The 18,395-nt window shown below is 43.6% G+C and overlaps 1 protein-coding gene across 1 annotated transcript in view; it reads right to left on the bottom strand.

The window, feature by feature from the left end:
* Nucleotides 1–1,461: 1,461 nt before the first annotated feature.
* Nucleotides 1,462–18,395, bottom strand: part of LOC117535445 — a gene marked incomplete at its 3' end in the record, with an annotated part of 31,994 nt that continues 15,060 nt past the window's right edge. Inside the window, exons 2-6 of the mRNA XM_034199900.1 lie at nucleotides 3,501–3,600; nucleotides 2,982–3,074; nucleotides 2,663–2,896; nucleotides 2,372–2,459; nucleotides 1,462–1,469 (exon numbers count right to left, since the gene is read on the bottom strand). Coding sequence (XP_034055791.1) covers nucleotides 1,462–1,469; nucleotides 2,372–2,459; nucleotides 2,663–2,896; nucleotides 2,982–3,074; nucleotides 3,501–3,600 — 523 coding nt within the window. The remainder of the gene's footprint in view (nucleotides 1,470–2,371; nucleotides 2,460–2,662; nucleotides 2,897–2,981; nucleotides 3,075–3,500; nucleotides 3,601–18,395) is intronic.

The raw sequence follows: 18,395 nt of genomic DNA, 5'->3' as shown, positions 1-18,395 counted from the left end.
TGTCTTGTCTTGTTTCATGTTTTATTTTGAAGGTCTTCACCTCCTGTCTTGCCTGTTTCTGTCTGCGTTGTGTCTTGTTTGGATTTGTCTGTGGTTCCCTGTCGTTAGTTCCCTGGTGTGTCTGATTACCCAATTGTGTTCACCTGTGTTTTCTCCTCCCTCCTCACCTGTGTCTTGTTTGTGTGATTAGTCTTGTGTGTATTTAAGTTCTGGTTTTTCTGTCTGTCTTTGTCGGTTCGTCTTTTGTCATGACTAGTTCGTCGGTGAGTGTTCTGTTCTGTCTGTTATCACCTAGCCTTGAAATAAAGGAACTTTCACTTTAATCTACATTTGGGTCCTACCTGCTTCACACACCGTGACAATATTTTATATATAAAAATCGGTCTCATGTTACCACTCTGTAAGCCAAGAGTTGTTAATTTAGCAATGCCTTAGCTTGAAGAACAGGGACACAACTAATGACAATAGCATATGTTGGTATATTATTTAGATATTCACACCTTTATCAGAAGAACCAAACCAACATAAAATGAGCTCACAGACAGGCCAGTTCTGTCTAATTTATCACAATTATTTTTGACATGAGATCTTCATATCATCCTAGTTTTGTATTTAGTTTCTAGATTTGTAAACAAATCCAGAACCTTTGAAATATGTTATTAAAAAAAGACCAAGAATAATATAAACTGTACCATGTGTCCTTTTGTGTCCTTCTGTAGTCCATTTGTGGTTTGTCTTGTCTCACCCCGGCTGATATATCACAAAATCCACTGTTTAAATTATTCCCTATATTGCCCCTATGCCCCTATGTAAGGTGTCCTTGGGTGTTATGAAAGGCGGCCCCCCAAAATAAATGTATTATTATTAAGAAGAACAACTTGGTGTGGTGTGGAGGGGATGTAGGAAGCAGGAGCAGGTGGGGAGAGATGGGGCTTCAAGGTTCAAGGTTATTTGTTTTAAATGTGTCTTGGAGATAAGGACCAGCTGCACACAATAAAATACAGTATAACACAAAACCAATAAGACACACGGTGACACATGGCACACCAACAATCAATCATCGTCCAGCCTCAGCTTTGGTATTCTTTCACAACCATGTTATGGGTTTATTAGACTGAGAAAACATAAACATATGTGGGGAACATAGTGCTGCGTCTCATGGAACATGAAGATTTAATAAATACATAATACAAAACCGTGCCTTCTGAGGGCGAGTTCCCACTGCCTCCTCCTCTCTTCGGTTTTGGGAAACCTTAAACACATGAGAAAGGTAGCCAGATATATAAATTATTGTCAACATTTTCCTCCCTTCTTTCCTTTAACATTAAGGGTAGGACAAAAATACACACCGAAATTATCATATTTTTGTATGTATGTATGTATGTATGTATGTATGTATGTATGTATGTATGTATACTTTAAGAATAAGACAACCACACTAAGGGTGCATTCACACCTAATAGTCCGCTCTCTGGTGCGCACCAGACCACAGTTTGTTACATTGTTTCAGGGTTAGGGTTAACCCTAACCCTAAAATGCACATATAAACTGCAATAGACATACCCCAATGATTTCAAAGCATAATACAAAGTTGACCTACCTCCTGCTGAACAGTCCCTGCTTGTTTAAGTGCATCAATGGACTGCTCAGGTTCATCGTGTTGGCTCCTCTGTAAAGATAAATAGCATAGCTTGTGTTAATCAAATGGGTACTCTTCCACCATTATCAAGGCAAACTGCTCAGGGAATATCACTCTTATTGAAAGATGTCAACCACACAATTACCTTCCTGCCCTGGCCGATAACGGTCCACTTCGAAGGATCCAGTTGCGGTGATTTGGCAACCTCTCCTTTGACAATCACCCTTGGAGTGACTCTCCTCGCAGGCGGTGATCTTCTGTGGACAACAGGAGATGGCGTCGGCTCGGCTGGAACAAGTTGCATGTATGCTGCGTTCCAGATCGAACCGACCAGGATTGGAATTCCCGCACTGTCACTCAAGTGCACCTGCAAAAACCAGCAAATAAAAATACATTTACAAATAGCACATAACATTCAATATGTTTTTTCAAGAACGGAACTTGGAATTTCAACTACAAAGAAGTTGAAACATGAGTGAGAAAACAGAGAAAACGTTTCCATTTGCCATGTCACTCACTCCATCTCTGCTCCACAGGTCAAGTTATTTCGAAGGGAAGTACTCTGCAATTGGTGTGTACTTCACGCCTAAAAAAAACAACAAGATCAATTACTAACATATCCACACAGATATTATATTTTGCTCTTTTAAAAAAATAAATAATGAAAAACAGGAAAATTATAAAAATGATTTACGGTACTTGAACCTAAATATTTGTTAAACATACCCATACGTGCCGCAACACGACGAAATTCCTGACGCATCATGTCTTGGTAGTCAGGGTCAACGGTAAGGCGCGGGGGGAAGTCCAAGGCAAAAACCTAATCAAAGTTACAGTTGTCAACTACAAAGGTACGCTATTTTTCACAATTTCTTGATAAAAATGTACATTTTTCAGAAATACATAAACATACAACCACATGGATAAGAATACAAAATGTAATATTATAAGAACTATAATAAATACAATAAAAAATAAGCTTACGTTAGGTCAGCGACTGCAGGCAGTCGCAAGGAGCTTTGCAAAATCCTCTCCTGCTTCAGTGATGGTCCTGCTGGATGTCAGGTTGTTGCTGAGAGCCATCACACAGACTGCATCTGGTGTCCTAGGCAGCACAGCATTGGCTGCCTCGGTTCGCAGCTGGGTTGCGCATGCCCCCGGTGTGGACATGGCACCAAAGGAAAACATTCCCTCTGGCATCTTCACAATTCCATCGACGATGGAACGGAGATGTGAAGCTCCAACAAGGGGGACAAACTGTAACAACAGAAGACATTATTTCAAATGAAAATCACTAATGATTACCCAGACTCTGTTAACAAAATCTGAAAATAATTCATACTTCCTTGTCTGGAGACTCAGCTGGTACGACCAATTTGTGTTGTCGTCCGGTCAGGGACGAAATTGGCCATTTCTGCACTCTATGGCGGTCATTCTATTTAAAAACAGAGAAAATTACACCGACATTAAACTTCATGAACCTTTACAATTCTTAAATTATGTCAGCAATAATAACACACCTTCCTACAGTAACACCTGTAAACGGACACGTGCAGAGGATTTTAGAAGGGAAAGGGCTCAAATGTATAAAGGGTCACACCGGTGATTGCATTTTAAAATGTATATATTTAAAACAAATCCATGTTTCAAACACTGCTTCATGACAGTTATCTAAAAATGAATGCAAAGAAATTAAGGTTATTTCAGTAAATTATCCTCATCATAACTGGCTCGCTTACCTACAGAGGGGTGTATCTGTACACGAAAAAAATGCACATGCAAACACATTTTACAATGATACAACAAAAATGGACACCCTAAACATATACAAAATTGAATGACAAAATCCTCCACTACTTACGTGCGAAACTGGCTTTGCCAGGCTGCTGATGTCGCACACGTCTCCCAGCCACGCGTAGCTTTGAAGCCTGGGAACGGCGTGCCGATTTAAGACGTGGCATCTGAAAGTATGTAGTCATTGTTATAATTAATAAAGACATTAGCAGACCCCTTAACTAGTACAAATAATTACACGAGGAGAAGACTGACGGACGTCTTCTTCACGACGAGAGGAGGACGAGGAGAAGACTGACGGACGTGTTCTTCACGAAGAGAGGAGGACGAGGAGAAGACTGACGGACGTGTTCTTCATCAAGAGAGGACGACGAGGAGAAGACTGACGGACGTGTTCTTCAAGAAGAGAGGAGGACGAGGAGAAGACTGACGGACGTGTTCTTCATCAAGAGAGGACGACGAGGAGAAGACTGACGGACGTGTTCTTTATCAAGAGAGGAGGACGAGGAGAAGACTGACGGACGTGTTCTTCATGAAGAGAGGAGGACGAGGAGAAGACTGACGGACGTGTTCTTCAAGAAGAGAGGAGGACGAGGAGAAGACTGACAGACGTGTTCTTCATCAAGAGAGGACGAGGAGGAGAAGACTGACGGAAGTGTTCTTCATCAAGAGAGGAGGACGAGGAGAAGACTGACGGACGTGTTCTTCACGAAGAGAGGAGGACGAGGAGAAGACTGACGGAAGTGTTCTTCATCAAGATAGGAGGACGAGGAGAAGACTGACGGACGTGTTCTTCACGAAGAGAGGAGGACGAGGAGAAGACTGACGGACGTGTTCTTCATCAAGAGAGGAGGACGAGAGTTCATCACATGAACCTTGTTATGTAATATGAAGTCATTATTCAGTCCTGATGTATCTCAGCCCCTGCTGTGGTGAAAGTAGAGTGATTGACAGCTGTTTTACTCAGAATTCGAATTTATTAAATTTCATTTTAGACATGAATAACACATTTATATACAGTGTAATTCAAATATTTAACTACTTTTGTAATCCTAATACTTTGGTAACCAAATCTAAAACACCAAAACAATTCGATCACATGAGTACATTTGTGTTTTCACAAGAGTTTTGAAGATTTTCTGAAAATCGGATGTCAAATTGTAAGCTTTTGAGCTACTTATCACATCAAACAGTGCTCTAAGGTGAGTAATTTGCATATATAGCAATACTAGAGATTGTCCTGAACATTTTGATATGTAACACATGGGTGCCATGTTAGAAGAAATACATTTAAAAGGTGATTTAAGAAAACATCTAAAAATCGAGAAAATACCCTTAGACTCCAGAGGGTTAAACAGCATAATAATAAGGACGATCGTCCGTTCTGTGATTCTCCAGAACACACATGGCCAGTCCGCCCCTGTGTAGCATATTATTTCAATGAGAGATGAGCAGATCGCCACTGGGCTTTCAACTAAAGACACAGCCACACAAAAACTGCGGCATTTGTACAGCTCCTTTTGGGTACTGCAATTTGTGAAGTGCTTTCCTCTGTGGTGAAACGATCAGCACGGCACCACGGAGGAAAGCGGCAGAAAGTCACCTGGAGTTAAAGAAAGCGGGCTGCGTTGCGTGCATGGCTTCCTTCTGCAGGTAACGGGGAGACGCGCTGTGGCGGCGGTCTCGTTCAGGATCCGAAAAGAAAATGCTAATGTTTTGCACACTTATTTAACTTATTCCTAGTGTGCCACTGGTTACGGTGCCGCGTGCCAGGGGTTGCCGACCCCTGCCATAGAATATGTCTGGTCATGTCCAGTCGTGTACATCAGAGGCCATGCCCAGTTTCCACAGATATGGGTGTGGAGGAGTTGTCTTTTTTTCTATCCTGTTTTTGAGCATAAAGACACTGGCGGATGGGGAGGAACTTTTTTTTTTGGAGGAGAGCGAGAGAGAGAGGGGGGGGGGGGGGGGGGGGGGGGGGGGGGTCCCCTGGTATGCTCTCTCTTGGTAAGCTCTGTCCCTCAGAGCTGGGTTTTTGCTCTCGGTAAGGTTCTCTCAAACTTGGTAAATATCTCTCAAATTTCTTGGTTGAATGCTGAGTGAATTACTTTGTTGAATGAGTGGAATGAATTGAGATGCGTTTGTGAGTATTAGTACCCGCCACCTGTGTCGGATAGGAGTGTGTTTGTGAATGTTAGTGTTACGGTGTGCAGGAAGCAGGACCCAAATGCCGATTTAAGTGACAAAATAATTCCTTTATTTCAATGCTACAATATTCAGAGACAGAACAGAACACTCACCACAGTTTACTCACAACACAAGACGAACCGACACTGAACACAGGAAGAGACAAGACTAAATACAGGAAGGGGTAATCACAAGACGAGATACAGCCGGGCAGGGGAGGAGAAACACAAGGGCCACCAGGGTGGGTGGAGGGGGACCGGAGGAGGGACACAAAACTAGGGCCAACAGGGTGGGTGGAGGGGGTCTGGATGACGGGCTTGGGCTGACAGCCCAGGGGCAAGGCAGAGCTTGAAAAGAGGGTTATGGAGGGGCGAAGGCAGTGGCAGGAAGAGTCAGGGGGCCGGGCCCGAGGGCGAGGACCGCGGCACTCAGGGCGCAGGGCTCGAGGGCGAAGACCGCGGCTCTCAGGGGCCCGGGCTCGAGGGCGAAGACCGCGGCTCTCAGGGGGCCGGGCTCGAGGGCGAAGACCGCGGCTCTCAGGAGGCCGGGCAGAACCCGGTGTCGGCCGGACAGGAACCGGCGCTGGTGGGACAGGCCTCGGCAGGATCCCCCACGGAAGAGGACCAGGAGTTGGCAGGACCCCCGCCAGGAGGGCAGTCGGCGGGACCCCCAACGGGACAGGACACAGGATTGGCAGGACCCCCGGCAGGAGAGCAGTCGGCAGAACCTCCAACAGGACTGGACATGGAGCCGGAAGGACCCCCAGTGGAACCTCCATCGGCATAGGACATGGGATTGGCAGGACCCCCGGCAGGAGAGTAGACGGCGGGACCTCCAACAGGACAGGACACAGGGTTGGCAGGACCCCCGGCAGGAGAGAAGTTCGCGGGACCTCCAACAGGACAGGACACAGGGTTGGCAGGACCCCCGGCAGAAGGGGGGCCCAAATGCAGATTTAAGTGACAAAATAATTCCTTTATTTCAAGGCTACAATATTCAGAGACAGAACAGAACACTCACCGCAGTTTACTCACAACACAAGACGAACCGACACTGAACACAGGAAGAGACTAAATACAGGAAGGGGTAATCACAAGACGAGACACAGCCGGGCAGGGGAGGAGAAACACAAGGGCCACAGGTGAAAACAATCAGACAACTAGACACACCAGGGAAACTAACGACGGGAGGAAAAACACAGGAAGAAGGACCAGACAATATACAAGGATGAAAATACCCATAACCAGACATAAAAAACTACAACACAGACAGATCCTAACAGTTAGTACCCGCCACCTGTGTCGGATAGGAGTGTGTTTGTGAGTTATTAGTAACCGCTACCTATGAGGATCTTCCTCCGAATATCTGCGGGAGATAGGTATGTGTTTGTGGATGTTAGTACCCGCCATCTGTTTGCATCGTTTGGACAACAAAAACAAAGTGAAGCTCTCATACCATAAACAATCTTTGAGTACAGACACCGTCTTGCAGAGAGCACACAACCCAACAGCCCGATTTTGGTCTAGCATCATTTTACAAAACGTTTCCATTAAGACACTAAGACTAGCTGGTCCATTGTAAAGGTCAGTCCACCTTAAATGAGCAGTGGGTGATCAGCAGGTGAAAGGCAGGACATGGGAACTTGGTTCTGAGGAGATGTAACGATTATTAAATAAGAAATAGTCGAATCAAGGGGTCAAATAAATGAACATTTGTGATTATTAGCGAATCGGTTGCAGATGGGTGAAAACAGGCTTAGGGAGTAACGTATTACATGTAACGGCATTAGGTCATCAGGACACAAAATAGGAAAATGTATTCCCTTACAGTTACAGAAGTAAAAACACTCCGATAACAGGTACATGTATGTAAAACAGGGCTCATTAACAGGATAGCAATGATACAAAACGTTTAGAAATAAAGAATAATACATTAAATCATCCTATACCTGGATATGGAAACTTGGAGCCCTCAATCCAAATAAAATGGTTCATCAACAGTCAGTGGTTAACGTATACATCAGAATGACAAAAACATTAAACATATTGTCCACTTATGTTGATAAAGATGGAGTTCATTTAAGTCTTATATGGATGTTGTCCAACAATGTTAATCCAGTCAGACAGATTTCTCTCACGTGTGAACTGTCATAAGACTTATTCATTGTCCTCTCCATCAGCTTCTGTTTCCATGTGTTCAGCTGAGCTGCTGATTGGAGGCTCTGCCTCTCCGTTATCCTCAGTTTGAATTTCATTAAGCTGTGAGGACTGACGACCAACACACTTGTGCCTTTTGAAATGATTACGCAATTTAAATATTTTGTCACAAACATTGCAGCTGTATATTTCCTCTCCTGTATGGACTCTCAAGTGTGTCTTTAAATTTCCATTCTGTGAAAAAGCTTTCTTACAGACTGAGCAGATGTGTGCTTTCTCTCCTGTGTGGATTCTCATGTGTGTCTTTAAATGTGTATTCAGTGAAAAAGCTCTCTCACAAACTGAGCATTTGAATGGTTTCTCTCCTGTGTGGATTGTCATGTGTTCCTTTAAATTTCCACTCTGTGAAAAATCTTTCTCACAAACTGAGCAGCGAAAGGGTTTCTCTCCTGTGTGGACTCTCATGTGTGTCTTTAAATGTGTATTCAGTGAAAAAGCTTTCTCACAAACTGAGCATTTGAATGGTTTCTCTCCTGTGTGGACTCTCATGTGTTCCTTTAAATTTCCACTCTGTGAAAAAGCTTTCTTACAGACTGAGCAGGGAAAGAGTTCCTCTCCTGTGTGGACTCTCATGTGTTTATTTAGATCTCTTCTATGTCTAAAAGCTTTCTTGCAGACTGAACAGCTGAATGGTTTCTTTTCAGCACTACGTCGGGGATCACTGACAGATTCTTGTCTATTTTTCAGTGAGTTTGAGCCTGAGGCAGGTTCTCTGGTCTCCTTCCAATCAGCACTGTCTTCAGTGTCAGGTTCAGAAGAGTCCTCAGTGTCTTCAGAAGAGTCTCCAGTGTGGTCCTCAGTCTTTGGTTGTAAACTGGTCTCTGGATCTGAGTTCCTGGCTGGTTCTGGTCCTCGACAGACCTCTCCATCAGCTTCTGTTTCCATGTGATCAGTTTGTCTTAGATGAGGCTGCGAGGACTGAGGTTTCTCTTTATCATCTTCACTCTTCACAGGGTCAGGAGTGAAAGTGGACTTGGTGATATCAGCCTCCTCCAGCTCCTGAAGCTGCTCTCCCTCCTGACTGATCCTGAGTTCCTCCTGTTCCTGCTTAATGTGTGGGGGGGGCTCTGGGTCCTCCTGGTCCAGACAGGTGCTCCACTCCTGCTGGTCAGGGAGAGGCTCTTCTTTAACCACCACCAGCTGCTGGACATCTGCAGGAAACAGGAAACACACGGTTATATCAGTCTTGGACCTAGTCAATATAATTAGGTATGTTATTGAATTACAGTCTCCAGAGAAGAGAGGCCCATCGTCTCTTCCGCAATTATTAGGGGTGAGCGGAAGTGCAAAGCGGCCCTCCTCAGGATAATACAGTTAAGTCTTGTTAGTTAGGTGGTTCATATCCTGACAGGGTATGAATTACACCTAAAGAGGTCATGAGATAATGACCTTTCGACATCTGGAACATATGTGGGTGTGTTGGCTAATGTAAGGGAAATTGTGTGTGCGTTCATTAGAGCTGCAATATGTGATGTGAAAGACTTGTACTCATTGGAGCATTACCACTATTGACTGCTTGTGTGCAAGGTAATGTTTCCTCATTATTATTGATTGTTGTACAACGAAATAATAATTAATCAACTATATCTGTGTTTGTGTTTTATTGATTCCTCCGTTTTTATTCTTTCCTGTTGTGAGTGCTGAATTGCCACAACAACACAGTCAGAAAAAATGGTCTAATTATGTTGGCTCAACATATGTTCAGCTCGACGCTCGTGAACTGTCAACAGGAGGGCGGGGGGAGCCTCGCTGCGAGGAAGCAGTGTGTGGACCGGTCAGGGATGCTCTGATCGGATCGAGTGGGCGGGGCCTATGGGGATCTTCCATTTAAAGTTATGTTTAAAACTCAGTTAATGGGGCTCATTCATCACTGGCGCTTCCACCAACAACAACCAACATAATTATTACATTCAAATGAAGTACATTATTCAAGTTTACATTAACTTTGGATGATAACCCGGGAGAAATGAGCGGAAGCGCTCTCTTTTCCTCTCTCACCTTCTCTCTCCTGACAGCCTGTCAGTATCTCATGCAGCTCACTGATCCAGTAATGAGTGACCCGACAGTGAAGAATAAATATATGTATAACTAGTGTAGCTTGTTCCAGAGGAAGATCAAATAGCTAAGTGTGTTAGGTCTAACTCTTGTGCGTTTTGCTCCGCTCACCGGTCCGTCACGGCGGGCGGAGCTGCAGGATTTCTGCTTCACAGACGTTGCATTCCGCTATTTTATTGTCATTTTCGGACACTTTAAAATACTGCCAGACCGGTGAAACCATTTTGGAGAGCTTGTCATGTATTTTACGTCATGCGATCGGCTCTCGCGATCGGCATTTTTAGAGAGCACCGATCGATCGGCAGAGAGTGAGTATCGGTCGATATCGATCGGCGGCCGATCGATCGGAGCATTCCTAACTTACATGATGCCGAATTTAACAAACAAATTTAAATAATTGGTTTAAACAGCATAATAATAAGGACGATCGTCCGTTCTGTGATTCTCCAGAACACACATGGCCAGTCCGCCCCTGTGTAGCATATTATTTCAATGAGAGATTAGCAGATCGCCACTGGGATTTTAACTAAAAGACACAGCCACGCATAAACTGCGACATTTGAACAGCTCCTTTTGGGTACTGCTATTTGTGAAGTGCTTTACTCTGTGGTGAAACTTTCAGCACTGCACCACGGAGGAAAGCGGCAGAAAGTCACCTGGAGTTAAAGAGAGCGGGGCTGCGTTGCGTGCATGGCTTCCTTCTGCAGGTAACATGTATGTGTTTGTGGATGTTAGTACCCGCCATCTGTGTCGGAAAAAAAGAATGGAATTGATGTGAATTGATTTGGTGAATGAAAAGTTGAATGTACTTTTTATTATCACCGGTCTTTTATGAGGAAATGCCTCTAAATCATATCGGGAGATTTAAAAATCACAACTGAATTGGGCAGTTGAAATTACAATTTTGGTAATAAATGTAAAACTGTGAATAAAAGTTTCATATTAGAACATGATCACAGCATGATAGGTTTAGTATGATTATAATGTTGTAACGAGAGAAGGTAAAAACCCTGTATAAGTTTAGACCTATTTTTCTTCAAATAAACTGATCCCACCTTTTGGACTGGGATAACTTAAAAGACATCTGCGCCCTCCTCTCCTCCTTAATGACTAATAATAATAAATGCCTTTTTCTTAATGTCTTTCATTTTTTGTAAAGCACTTTGAATTGCCCTGTGTTGAAAAGTGCTATATAAATAAACTTGCCTTGCCTTGCCTTCAAAAGGTAAGATTGCACCCTGCCACACTCACACTTAGGTAGGGCCACACCTCATTACTGATATCAAAATCCTTCGGGATCGCTTAAACAGATTTAAGAGAGTCGTCTGAATTGAAACAGCAGTTAATTGAACCTGGTTCTTCTGGGAGTTAATAGAGGTGAGATCTTGCTGACGTTGGTGGAACTGAGCCAAGCAGTAAACTTACATAGACTCAATAACTTCGGTTAGGTTAATTAGTAGGTCTGAGTAATTTGCCGGAAAAAATTATCAGCTCCGCACCAACCCTGTCAGTGTTTCATTTATGATGTTTATTGATTATTTTGTATGTTGCATTTTACTGCTGTAAATGTTTAAAGTTGCGCTTGTATAGATGATTATAGATGAGGGAACCTGCTAAATATTAAAATATGTGTTTTTTTATATACAGTACCAGTCAAAAGTTTGGACACACCTTCTCATTTAATGGTTTTTGTTTAATTTCAATTTGTTTCTACTTTGTAGATTAATACTGAAGACATCAAAACTATGAAAGAACACATATGGAATTATCTAGTTAACAAAAAAGTGTGATTTTGATTCTAGATTCTTCAAAGCAGCCCCCTTTTGCTTTGCACACAGCTAGTGCAATGAATGGCTCACTAACTTTAACATAAACACAGATATGGTTGAGATGAATCAATATTCAGTTGCACAACAACAAATAATGATATTGGAGTATATCAGCTTGCTTTATATATATACATATATATTTATAAATATATATATATATTAGGGCTGTCAGTCGATTAAAATATTTAATCGCATGATTGTCCATAGTTAATCGCGATTAATCGCAAATTAATCGCCCATTTTTTATCTGTTCTAAATGTACCTTAGAGGAATATTTTTCAAGTTTTTAATACTCTTATCAACATATGATTACATTACATTGCATTTAGCTGACGCTTTTATCCAAAGCGATTTACAATAAGTACATTCGACCAGGAAGACACAACCTTGAAGAAAACAGAATCATATAAGTACATCAGGTTTCATAGAGCCAAACATTTCAAGTGCTACTCAACTGGCTTTAGGTAAGCCAGTCCTTTATTAGTATAAAAGTGCTTCGTTAATAGTTCTAACGCTCGAAGTGGAGTCGAAAGAGATGAGTTTTCAGTTTGCGCCGGAAGATGTGCAAGCTGTCTGCCGTCCTGATGTCAATGGGGAGCTCATTCCACCATCTTGGAGCCAGGACAGCAAACCCACGTGTTTTTGCCGATGGGAACTTGGGTCCCCCTCGCAGCGAGGGCGCAGCGAGTCGTTTGGCTGATGCAGAGCGTAGTGCACGCGCTGGGGTGTACGGTTTATCCATGTCCTGGATGTAGGAAGGGCCAGATCCATTCGCAGCACGGTAAGCAAGTACCAGTGTCTTGAAGTGGATTCTAGCAGTTACCGGAAGCCAGTGAAGGGAGCGGAGGAGCGGAGTGGTGTGGGAAAATTTAGGAAGGTTGAAGACCAGACGAGCCGCTGCATTCTGGATGAGCTGCAGAGGTCGGATGGCACATGCAGGTAGACCAGCCAGGAGGGAGTTGCAGTAGTCTAGGCGTGAGATGACGAGAGCCTGGACCAGAACCTGAGTCTCTTTCTGTGTCAGCTGGGGACGTATCTTCCTGATGTTGTAAAGCGTGTATCTGCAGCAACGGGTTGTAGCAGCGATGTTTGCAGTGAAGGACAGGTTGTTATCTAGGGTCACACCCAGATTCCTTGCAGTCTGAGTCGGGGAAACAACTGAGGTGCCGATGTTGATTGTTAGGTCAAGAGTGGGACAATCTTTTCCCGGGAGGAAGAGCAGCTCAGTCTTGTCAAGGTTGAGCTTGAGGTGGTGAGCAGACATCCACTGAGAGATGTCAGCTAGACAAGCAGAGATGCGTGCAACGACCTGGGTCTCTGAGCGGGGAAAGGACAGAATTAATTGGGTGTCATCAGCGTAGCAGTGGTAAGAAAAACCATGCGGGCTAATGACTGATCCGAGCGAGTTTGTGTACAGGGAGAAGAGGAGGGGACCAAGAACAGAGCCCTGAGGGACCCCTGTAGTTAATTGACAAGGGTCGGACTCAGACCCTCTCCAAGTCACCCTGTAGGTACGGTCTTTCAGGTATGAGGTGAGGAGGGAAAGAGCAGAGCCTGAAACTCCATGTTTTTGGAGAGTGCGAAGGAGGATCTGATGATTCACCGTGTCGAATGCAGCAGACAGGTCCAACAGGATGATGACAGAGGAGAGGGATGCAGTTTTGGCAGTGTGCAGTTCCTCCGTGACAGCAATGAGAGCAGTTTCTGTGGAGTGACCTGCCTTGAAACCAGACTGGTGCGGATCCAGAAGGTTGTTCTGATTGAGATAACAGGAGAGTTGTTTAAAGACAGCGCGTTCAAGTGATTTAGACAGGAACGGGAGGAGAGAGACAGGCCTGTAGTTTATAACAACAGACGGGTTGAGAGTGGGTTTCTTTAGGAGAGGGTTTACTCTTGCCTCCTTGAGACTGTTTGGAAAGTGACCAGAAGTTAGAGAAGTGTTGATGAAATGGGTGAGAAACGGTAGAATATCAGGAGCGATAGTCTGAAGGAGGTTTGAAGGGATAGGGTCCAGAGGACAGGTGGTAGGGCGGGCAGAAGTAATGAGGGTAACGGTGTGTCCACACAGCAGCTTTGACCAAATCTTGAAAATCCTGGAGCTGGGCGTGTCTGACAGCTTGGGGATTTCGCGACCAACAACCAATCACATGAATATCACATGAATATCCCGCCCCCGACATACAAAGCAAAAAAACCCGGTTCTTCTACACTATTGTCACATAGGAAGGGCTATGATGAACATTTATTTTTTTAACATTTTGAACATTTATGAGATTAATGTCTATGGTGCTATTTTATGCTACATTCCATGCTGGCTAATGATACTGTCTGTGCTTGCTAGCAACGAAGTAAACTAGCAACCAAGTAAACTGGATATAAAATCCCCAAACAAGCGAAAACCTACCAATTTCACCCACTGTCTCTGCCACCTCCCTCCATGCCTGGTTCCTCCGGTTTGTATCCCGGTAAGTAAATAGGGACTGGTCATAAAGAACCGGGTGATTTGCTACCGCAATAACTAACTTCTCCTCCATTTTTGTTAGGAATATAGAATGAACTGCGGTCTGGCTCTCCCAGCTTGCACGTGGTTTGATTGGCTAGCGCTTGAACTGTCAGATTTGCATAAACGGATCTGATTGGCTGTCGCTTCCAGCTCAGCCTCAAAAGTTGAACATTGTTCAACATTGGAATCCTGAACATCCTGGAAAATCCTGGAAATCTTCGCCTCGCCCCCCCACAATGCAGTTCGGCGACAAGCGAGGGAAAGTGACGTCATCCCCATTCAAAGTCAATGGGCGGAGACGCGCTGGAAGCGGTGGACAAATCGCCAAAAGCTGCTGTGTGTACGGGCCGTAAGAACCTCACTTGGAGAGAGAGGGGAAAAGGAGGTTAGTGTGTTGGTGGAAGGAGGGTCTGGTGACCCAGCGGTGAGTAAAGGTGAGTCAGAAAAAGAAGAGCGAATATCATCAACCTTTTTTTCAAAGTGGGTAACAAAGTCGCTTGACAGAAGTGAGGAGGGGGGAGGGGCTTTTGGAGGGTCCAAGAGGGGGAGAAGATGGAAAATAGTTTTTTAGGATTGGAATAGGAAGATTGGATCTTATCTTGAAAGAAAGTGCTTTTTGCCTGAGAGATCGAAGCAGAGAAAGAGGAGAGGAGAGCCTGATAGGTTAGGAGGTCGTCACGGTGTTTGGATTTCCACCATTTCCGCTCTGCTGCCGTAAGGACGGTTCTATTAGCATGCAGCGCATCATTTAGCCAGGGAGCAGGAGGGGACTGACGAGCCTGCCGAGATGTGAGAGGACAGAGAGAGTCCAGAGAGGATGAGAGAGTAGAGAGGAGAGTTTCTGCAGCAGAGTTTGGTGGCAGGAGTTGGAACGAGTCAGAGGAATATGAGTGGACAAATATGCTTTATGCTAATGTTTATTATCATTTAAATATTCTCATGAATATTAAACACAACAACCTCTGAACATTACAAATATTCGCCTTAATTCAACCTGGAACCTCTCTCATACAATACAAATGGTGTGTGTGTGTGTGTGTGTGTGTGTGTGTGTGTGTGTGTGTGTGTGTGTGTGTGTGTGTGTGTGTGTGTGTGTGTGTGTGATGGATCGTTGGAGCTATGTGCAACTCAAGGCATATGCTCGAACGGGAGATGCCTGGACGCTGCAATCATGTTGCGCACTATCCGTGCTGAGTGTGCTGACTTCTCGGACAATGTCCCACTGTCTGGCTTCCTGCATAAAGTCAAGTGCTCTGCGCAGTTGTGGCGAAATGTCGCTCCTCTGTTTTCATTTAAACAGCTCCTTATATCCGTTAGCGCAGCAAGCTAGCACCAGATGCTAACAACAACAATGCACGTAAGGTCTCTCTCTCGCTCGCTCGGGCCTCCCGGTCCTCCCAATAGCCAGTCGGTGCCTGCCGGTGAGCGTGGAAGTGTGGTCTGCCGCAAGCAGGCAGCAGGAGCGGGGCTGTTAGCATCAGCTTGTAGATGGTATTTTAAACTCGATGCGCTCTGAAACTACGGGACGGCCGAGGAAAAAAAATACACATGCGTTAATCGCGTTAAAATAATTAGTGGCATTAAAAAAAGGGTGCGTTAACGCGTTATTAACGCGTTGACTTGACAGCCCTAATATATATATATATATATATATATATATATATATATATATATATATATATATATATATATATACATACATATACACACACAGTGCAATAAGCTTCTTAGTGCAATTAGAAGCTACAGGGACGTTAATCTAACGTCGGTAATATTAACTTTATTTAATCCAACATTTACGGTAGAAGATTTTAATCATACAGCCCATGTAGTATAATAATGAATTACAGCAAACATGTGCAATATATCCATTATTACAGCTCCGTGGGCAGTAAGGCGATATGGGTCCGTTCTTATTGTGCATCCATGGGTAAAGATAAACGCATGTAGTGCTGAACACGTAACATGAACGTGCCGGGCAGCGCGGTCCTGTGGGTTAGATGCGCGTTCATAATGCAGAGGGAAATAACTCTTAGAATAACGTTATTAGCACATTTTTACAACTTGAGGAACGAATGTTTTTAATAAGGGCTATACAAGTGTTCATACTGGGTAGTTTATTTAGTTTAAAAAAAATTATCCAACGATTTACAGACCACTCTTTCCCCGTGTAAGTCAATGGGAAAAAGTGTTTCCGGGCCTGGCAACCAAACGGAAGTGTAGTACCGCCGTTTGGCAACCACGAATATTTTCATCTGAGTCCAGCGCACTTCCTGGGGGCTTGGTAAGGTGCTATTGTATTATGTCAGTGGACAAAATGTATGCTATTATTTTATTAGGACAATAACGTTCTGTTGTGTTTGTTTAGTTTAATGATAGTCGTTTAATGCTCACAGAGGAACCGGAAGTGGTAAAAATGCTAACTTACTTCCGGATGTTGTCCATTGAAATGCAGGTATGTGAGTTTTGTACACCAGTTTGTTTATGTTTAATGTTTCACATGTGTTATACTACCACTATACGATCATTGTTGTGTTGTTGATTATTGGACACTTATTTTGTAAAGGAGATTTTCATACCGCGTGAGGATCTCTTGAGAAACGCAGCTCACGTGTCCAACTAAAAAAACATTTTTAATTTTTCTTCCCTGAAGCTAAATCATGTATGTTATAGTTTAAAAGTATCATTTGAATAATAATATATAATATAACATATATCTCAGGCACAATGAAATGTAATAAAAAATATATATATCAAAATGTAAAAATGCTCCGCCTGCCTGACGCTAGGGGGTGCTGCAGCGCCCTCAGCACCCCCCTTCCAGCGCCCCTGGTCTAAAGTGTTATTAATGTGATAATAAAGTGTTACTGAAGAGTTTAAAGTGTTAATGAAGAGTAAAGGGAACATACCTGCTCTGTGTATCCGAAGCTGAGGCTGTAAAACAGCGTCCAGTAGTTTCTGGAGTCTCTTGTTCTCCTCTTTGGAAAGAAACAGCTCCTCCTCGAGCTCTGCTATTGTTTGTTCAAACAGAGCAAATATCTCTTCAGAAGCAGCAGTGAGTCGCTGCTTCTTCAACGACAGCAGCATTTGGACTTTACTCATGTTTCCTAGATCACCTTTCCCTGCAGACTCCGTTAAACACACCGTTTCTCTCTCCGTCAAACTCTCAATCTGACTAGTGTTGCTAACGTGTTTCCAGCTAGCATGCTAAGCTAGCTCCTATAGTCCGAGGTAAACACTCCAGAAAAAAGAGCAGAGAGTCCATTCAGAGGTTTATCCAGACACACGGATGATGGATCAGTAGAGCTGGAGCTCACACACACTTTCTCAGGAACACAAGAGAGAACCGTAGCGACGAGACGCCACATGCAGGGCTCGAGTTAAGTGTGAGCCAATGGAAGCTGATGTCACTGCATCCGTGGGAGCTCAGACCCCTCGCTAATACATTACCAACAACAACCATTATTTTTATTTTTTATTGAGTCAGGCACAATTACTTTACATTTATACAGTCAATATTTGTCCCTTTCCCCCCTCCCGGTCCTAGCTAAGTAAATAAATAGATACATATATAGGTAAAAATAAAGTAATGTAACAGATAATATTAAAAGAAAAGGAAAATTAATAGATAAGGAAATAAAGAATAATAACAATAATACATGTAGGCCTACCCATATACTGTGGTGACACCATATTGTGGACCATAATTCACCTGTTGTATTGTGTTGCCACACGGACCCTTTAGTGGGAACACTGAGCTGTGGCTATTCATTCCTGCTAGCTCGTCAGACAGAGCAGTTCATGCATTATCCTCCGACAGTTTAATGAATAATAAAGTGTGGAAGTCAATTCTGAATACACCGCCTCCGCCTCCCTTTTCACGGCACTACAATACTCACATATGTACAGGGGCGGTTCATTGGGGGGCTAGTGCCCCCTAACACTGACCTCTGACCCCCGTAACAATGCAATTTTTTTTTTTTTAAATGTATATTTTCTGGTACTCGGTTTGCCAAAAAACGCAGGATTTTGTTGCTGTAATGCAGCGTTTCTCAAAGTGTGGGGCGCAGAGATGTGATGCGATGAACGGGAGATTATTTGTTTTTATTTGTTTTATGTTTTAAAATGTTTTGGACCTCAGGCCGGAATCGAACCTGGGTCCTCGCGGGCGG

This window comes from Gymnodraco acuticeps, unplaced genomic scaffold (genome assembly GCF_902827175.1).
Source record: "Gymnodraco acuticeps unplaced genomic scaffold, fGymAcu1.1, whole genome shotgun sequence".
In the NCBI taxonomy this organism is placed as follows: Eukaryota; Metazoa; Chordata; class Actinopteri; order Perciformes; family Bathydraconidae; genus Gymnodraco; species Gymnodraco acuticeps.
The sequence above is the reverse complement of the archived record's forward strand: the minus strand, read 5'-3'. Positions and strand labels throughout refer to the sequence as shown.